Source organism: Bidens hawaiensis, unplaced genomic scaffold (assembly GCF_021521415.1).
Source record: "Bidens hawaiensis isolate Kalapana, Puna unplaced genomic scaffold, B.hawaiensis_p1.1 tig00046384_1, whole genome shotgun sequence".
NCBI lineage: Eukaryota > Viridiplantae > Streptophyta > Magnoliopsida > Asterales > Asteraceae > Bidens > Bidens hawaiensis.
Window position 1 is genome coordinate 36849 of NW_027498290.1, and position 6467 is coordinate 43315.

General features: G+C 36.0%; 1 protein-coding gene across 1 annotated transcript; it reads left to right on the forward strand.

Moving 5' to 3' along the window:
• The first annotated feature begins 1675 nt into the window (after positions 1-1675).
• On the forward strand, positions 1676-6461 carry LOC143596438 (uncharacterized). The gene is made up of 4 exons (XM_077075220.1): positions 1676-2031; positions 3246-3695; positions 4746-5058; positions 6291-6461. Exons 1-4 carry the CDS (start codon positions 1735-1737, stop codon positions 6425-6427), a joined length of 1197 nt encoding a protein of 398 aa, XP_076931335.1. The 5' UTR covers positions 1676-1734; the 3' UTR covers positions 6428-6461.
• Positions 6462-6467: the final 6 nt, after the last annotated feature.

Genomic DNA, 6467 nt, shown 5'->3' on the forward strand with positions numbered 1-6467 from the left:
GACCCATGGATATCTATAATTAATGAGATGAGAAATTAGGAATTAAAAGGAATGTAGATTTGGCACCTAAGCCTCAACATTTTCTTTTATTAATATAGTAAGATAAGATAAGATACACGAATAATTTCTCAAAAGTAAAACGAAATCATATAATTCACATAAAGTAATGACGAATAAGCTTGCCAGCTTGAAAATGGAAATACTTGATCTAACATAAAAGTACAGAAAGCGTTGACATAATTGTAAATGTTGGCATAGTCACAGACCACATAATAATCCATTCAAAATGGATCTTTCATGAGATATCACATGTCTTGCTACTTTTGTCACCCACTCACTATGTTAACATGTGTCCCCAGCCCTTATTTATTTTCATTGAAAACAATTAACAATGGTTGTTTTCTATTCTAATACATTAAGTAACTCATTTCATGATTACTTGTTTAGTTTTGACAATCGCATATTACTGACCGAGGGTTAATTACATCCTAGAATTGAACCTTGATTTTGCTTGCTTAACTTTAAGATTGAGTTGTTTAACCTAAAAGAGATTAGACTTGGGATTTAGCATTTATTTAAAAAAAGGTTTGAGTATTAAGAATTTATTTTTGGGTTCACATGGATCAACTTAAATTCTATAACATGTCGTGGTTGACGCGAGCACTGCTATCCTGACGTCACCTTCACCACCACCACCAATGCCATCGTAGCCGCCACTTGCATCTTTTGTCGCTAGCCATTGCAAAAATAAATTACAGCAGATGAGCCATTTATAATCTTGTTTGTAAACTCAATTTTAGCTCGATCTTATTTCTTCAGAAACCTCATATTAACTATAACCAAATCGAGACCTTTTCTTAAAAGCAGTTTGTTTTGACGCTAGCATGTTTTGATCTAAACCGCGTATATGCTTACTTGTTAACCCTCACACAACTATTCTAAGTTTAGTATAAAGTTCATCCCAGCCTTGTATATCAGTCTTAATTCTTTTAACAACATTTGAAAGTACCACAAATACCCGAGTGAGCATTTTCAAGACGAGATGTCAACCGTCTCGTCCAAACTAACTTTGATATTTTAGACCTAACTCACCCAGAAACACTATAAAAAAGGAAACCTACTGATATAAAATAAAATACCTTATTAAGTCATGTTTCAAACTTAAAACCCATGTTTTTAAAACCGGACCGGTATAGTTCACTCGCTTCCAAAGAACCGGCCGGTCCGAACCGATTCTACAGGTCGGACCGGTGCACCGGACTGGTTCAACCGGCTTACTATGGAATTTTCACATATTTTTCCATTTAACATTTTTTTCATAATTTTTGAGTTTGACCGGTTAAACCGGTGAACCAGTAACCCGACTGGTTCAATACCCGATCCGGTTATAAAAACATTGCTTAAAACCATAAAATCCAAAATCTTAACCGTCATTCTTCTGTCACCCGTACCATTAGACCAGCCACGATATCAATCTCGGTCAATTAAAAAAATAATATATTCTAAAAAAATAATATATCACCTAAACAATTAATATTCCAAGTTGACGTGTACATATAAATAAATTCATTCATAAACATATCATAAAAGTTAAAAACCCACTTGGCCACGCAAACTCCCTTGATCATGGAACAACAGCAGCAAAAGCTACCTCTCATCTCCAACAAAAACATCCACCGTACGGCCTCCCAGGCCTACGACGAGCTCCACAGCTTCCGAACATGGCTGCAGTGGATGTGCGTTGACCACTCAAACATCTGCACCGCCACTCTCTCCTGGCTCGTCTTCGTCATCTTCACCTTCGTCGTCCCCGGCCTGTCTCACTTTTTCCTTGCGTGCAGCGACTGTGATAACCGGCACGACAGGCCCTACGACACGCTGGTGCAGGTGTCGTTGAGCGGGGTGGCCACGCTGTCGTTTGTGTCGCTGTCGCAGTTTGTGAGGGTGTATGGGCTCAGGAGGTTCTTGTTCTTTGATAAGCTGTGTGATGAGAGTGAGACCGTACGGAAGGGCTATACTGCTCAGCTCAATGTATGTAATGTATTCTATTCTATTCTTTTTTTATGTTTCTTTGTGGATTTTCATATGCCTTTATTATTATTTTTGTTTTGGTTAAAATTTTAAACTAATGAAAGAAATGAAAATAATATATATATATAGATTTCATTTTTGTCGGGATGGAGTTGTCTTTCACCCATCCTGGTATTACTCTTACCGTGTGGTTCATTTAGTTTCAGTTTATTTATTTATTTTTTTTTTATCGTTTAGGTTTAAAAATTTTGGGTAAAAGGTGCTTTAAAGTAATGAATTTGGGTCTTCAATTTTGGTCTAAATATTTTTATTAGTTATTGACTAATTGATTATTAGATTGTAGGACTCGCTAGGCGCTAGTTGGACGGTGGGGTAGGAACTAGAGATTAATCGTATTGGAGTTTATATATATTAATCGTATTGGATTTTATACGTAATTTTACAAATATACACACATATATATATACAAAATTTTATATATAAATTTTTCGATTTTGTTCAATTTTAACCAAATAAAGATTAATCGGCGACTAGTTGGTGTGGTACTGACTAGCGATTAATCGGCTTCTAGGCGGGATTTTTACACCCATATCACACATTTTAATCTGATTTTTTTGGGCCACACAAACATTATTAATTTCTTTTAAAGTAAGGTTCAGTTTTAGGTTTTTTTTGCCAAAAAGTTGGCTCAAAGTAATGAATTTTGGCTTCAGAATTTGGTCTAATCATTTTTTCAGTTACTGGTTGATACAAAACAGAAACCAAACCAAAAAAATCGGTTTTTAATGAACATAAAACCAAAATGTCTGTTTTTTCATTGGGTTCAGTTATTTATGTTCGTCAGTCATTCCGGTTACGGTTCGGTTATTTCTGTTTCGTGAGCATTCCTACTTATAAGCCAGTAACTCTCATGTAGACGAGACAGAACAACATGGAATTTGCCTAGTGTTGCAAAAAATTCTTTGCCTGTTTGTTATCACCAATTCTGCATATTGTAGGTTCAGTGTCCTGCTGTATAGTTTTAGAAGCTTACTTTATTTCATAGTTTTTTGTTGATTTTAGAATAAATTTATGCTTTGACTTTTACTGAAATCTGAATAAAGTAAACAAAAATGCAACTTATTTCTGTTACTGAACAGAAATTGGTTGTCATGTTATCTACTCATGTTTTATCATCAAAACAACACCTAACAGTTTCAATAATATAAATGCAGAGATCACTCAAAATCCTCTCAATCTTTGTCATCCCGTGTTTCACAGCCGAGAGCGCGTACAAAATCTGGTGGTACAGTTCAGGCGCCACTGCGATCCCATTTCTAGGCAATGTAATAATAAGTGACACATTTGCATGCATTCTGGAACTGTGTTCATGGCTCTACAGAACCGTTGTGTTTTTCCTTGTTTGTGTTCTGTTTCGGCTCATTTGTTACCTGCAAATTCTGCGTCTGCAAGATTTTGCTAAGGTGTTTCAAGTGGATTCTGATGTGGAGTCTGTGTTAAGGGAGCATTTGAGGATCAGAAGGCATTTGAAGATTATTAGTCATCGGTATCGAGTGTTTATATTGTTGGCACTTATTTTGGTCACGGTTAGTCAGCTTGCATCGCTGCTTAATACCACCCGGCGCAGTGCGGAGATCAGTATTTTCAAATCCGGGGAGCTTGCAGTAAGTGTCTCACTGCCTCTGCAGCTTTGGCTTTTTATACAAAAAAAAATTCTAGAAGTGGTGAGATGGGCGGGCGGGTGGCGGGTCAATGGGTTGACTTTAAGCACTTTTTGACCATTTTTGGCAACACGCCTACCTAGGGGTGTTCATAAACTGTTGAAACCAACTGAACTGTTGAAAAGAATGAAAGTTGGCCGGTTTGAAATGTATACGGTTTGGTTTCTGGTTTGGAATTTTGGACTGGCCAGATAAACTGAACCGGCTGTTTAACATGTATTGCTTATAACTTTTTTTTATATTAGAAATATATAGTTAATTTTATATAATATATTTCTGAACAGTCTTTATTTTTTAAAGCTAATACAAATTATGCTTATGATTTTTTTTGTTGTCTAAAAACACTACACCATCGAAAGCGTAGAAATTTGGCCGGTCTGGCCAGTTTGAACTATATAGAGTCCGGTGTACGGTTTTGAACTTGGAACCGGCTGTATTTATTATTATTTTTTTCATATTAGAAATATACAGTTATGCATGTATATTATATTCATAGACAGTCATTATATTTTGTAAAATTTATACAAAATTATGCTTTTGATAAATGCAACTTTTATTTTTGTCTAAAACCGCCAAACAGCCAAAACTGAACCGTAAAAACTTGAAAACTTGGCTGGTTCAGCGTGTGGTTCTGCCCAAAATTTTTGTCAAAACTGGCCGAATCGAATTGGACCGTGAACACCCCTACGCTTTCCTAAAACAAAAAGGTTGAAAGTTGGTATCAACTTTTACGCGTTCGTTTCTGAATTTTTAGTTTTTGGTACCTGCAAAACCGAAACCAAACCGGAAATTTGGTTTCTGAAAAAACATAAAACCAAACCTTAGCTTGGTGTTCTATGTCTGTTTTTTCAGTTATGGGTCGGTTATTTTGGTTTCATACACACACCAGTCAAAAAGTAGACAAAAAGTTGGAAGTCAGTTACCCAAAATGATAAACTTAATAAACTGTTGTTGGGAAATAACTTGATGTTTCTGTTTCTTGTATTACTGCAGTTGGTTTCTGTAAGCCTGCTTGCAGGCTTAATGATACTACTGAGGAGTGCGACTAGGATCACGCACAAGGCGCAAGGCGTGACATGTCTGGCTGCCAAGTGGCATGTGTGTGCAACAATTGATGCTTTTGAGTCACCCAAAGCCGACACAGAGACCCCAACAGATGGTACAGTTGACAGTCAAGTGTTCCCGTGTGAAGCATCATCGTCCGACTATGATGACGTCGGCAGTGAAGAAGACGAGTTGGATAATACTAAACTCATACCCGCATATGCTTATAGCACCATCTCTTTCCAAAAAAGGCAAGCTTTAGGTAAGTTTGACTGACTTTATATAAATTGTTTGTGACTTTTGACTTGTTTGGTTATGAATGGGTCAAATGGGTGAGGTTAAAATGTTTGGTCAAAAGTAAACGGTCAAATGGGTCGATATACGCCCAAAAGTTTTGGCTAAAAGTAAACGGGTCAAATGGTGAAATTGGAAAAGTTAGCTAAAAGTAAACGGGTCTGATGGTGAAACTGGAAAAGTTAGCTAAAAGTAAGCGGGTCAAATGGTCAAGCTGGAAAATTAGCTAAAAACTAACGGGTCAAATGGTAAGGCTGGAAGAATCAGCTAAAAGCAACAGGTCAAATGGTAAAGTTGGAAAAATTAGATAAATGGGTCAAGTGGTATAGTTTGGAAAAATTAGATAAATGGGTCAAGTGGTATAGTTAGCTAAAACTAAATGGGTTAAATGATAAGATCGGAAAAACTAGCTAAAAGTGAACGGGTCAAATGGGAAAATTGGAAAAAAGAACCAAAAGTAGCGGGTCAAATGGTAATCGTAAAAATGAACTCAAAGTAAACTGGTCAAAAGGTAAGATCGGAGAAATTAGCTAAAAATAAATGTGTTGAATGGTAAAGTTGGAAAAATTACCTTAAAGTAAATCTGTAAATGGGTCAAATCAAATGGTAAAATTGGAAAAGTTAGAATGGAAAAATCAGAAAAAATAGCTAAAAAGCAACGGGTTGAATGGTAGGATCGGAAAGATTAGCTTAAAGTAAATGGGTGAAATTGTAAAATTGGAAAAAATGGCTAAAAGTAAATGGGCTTAAACGGTCAAATGGTGAAATAGGTAAAAGTAAATGGGTCAAATGGTAAAATCTCAAATTTTAGCTAAATGTAAATGGGTCAAATGGTGAAATCGGAAAAATGTGCTAAAAGTAAGCGAGTCAAATGGTAAAATCGGAAAATTTTACTGAAAGTAAACTGGTCAACTGTGTCGAACGGGCCAAACACTCAAAAGTTTGTTCCAAGTGGAATTATAATGAATACAACCATATATTATTATTTGCAATAATTTACATTTTTAATCATTGTTTTCTATTTAACACACAAATTATTCAATAAAAAGAATTCGTAAATGTGTTCTGGGCCAACCCAACCAGAGTTGACCTGTTTGACCCGTTACCCATGGTCTCAAAGGGGCCAAAGTGGCTCGCTCTCCCATCTGAATGTTTTCTACCCAATATATTAAGAACAATTTTCTTTTAATTTTTTTGCAGTGACATATTTTGAGAACAACAGAGCCGGGATAACGGTATTCGGGTTTATGCTGGATAGAACTTCACTACACACCATAGTAACAATAGAGCTGTCACTGGTCTTGTGGTTACTTGGAAAAACCATTGGCATTTCTTGAGAAAATAATTTTAAAATCATGAAAATCAGCATAATTATGG

What these genes read in the sequence shown, in the direction of transcription:
- LOC143596438 (XM_077075220.1), top strand. Translation starts at nt 1,735, where the DNA reads ATGTGCGTTGACCACTCAAACATCTGCACCGCCACTCTCTCCTGGCTC. An exon ending in GCTATACTGCTCAGCTCAAT is followed by an intron (nt 2,032 to 3,245) that starts GTATGTAATGTA and finishes ATATAAATGCAG; the next exon opens with AGATCACTCAAAATCCTCTC. An exon ending in TCAAATCCGGGGAGCTTGCA is followed by an intron (nt 3,696 to 4,745) that starts GTAAGTGTCTCA and finishes GTATTACTGCAG; the next exon opens with TTGGTTTCTGTAAGCCTGCT.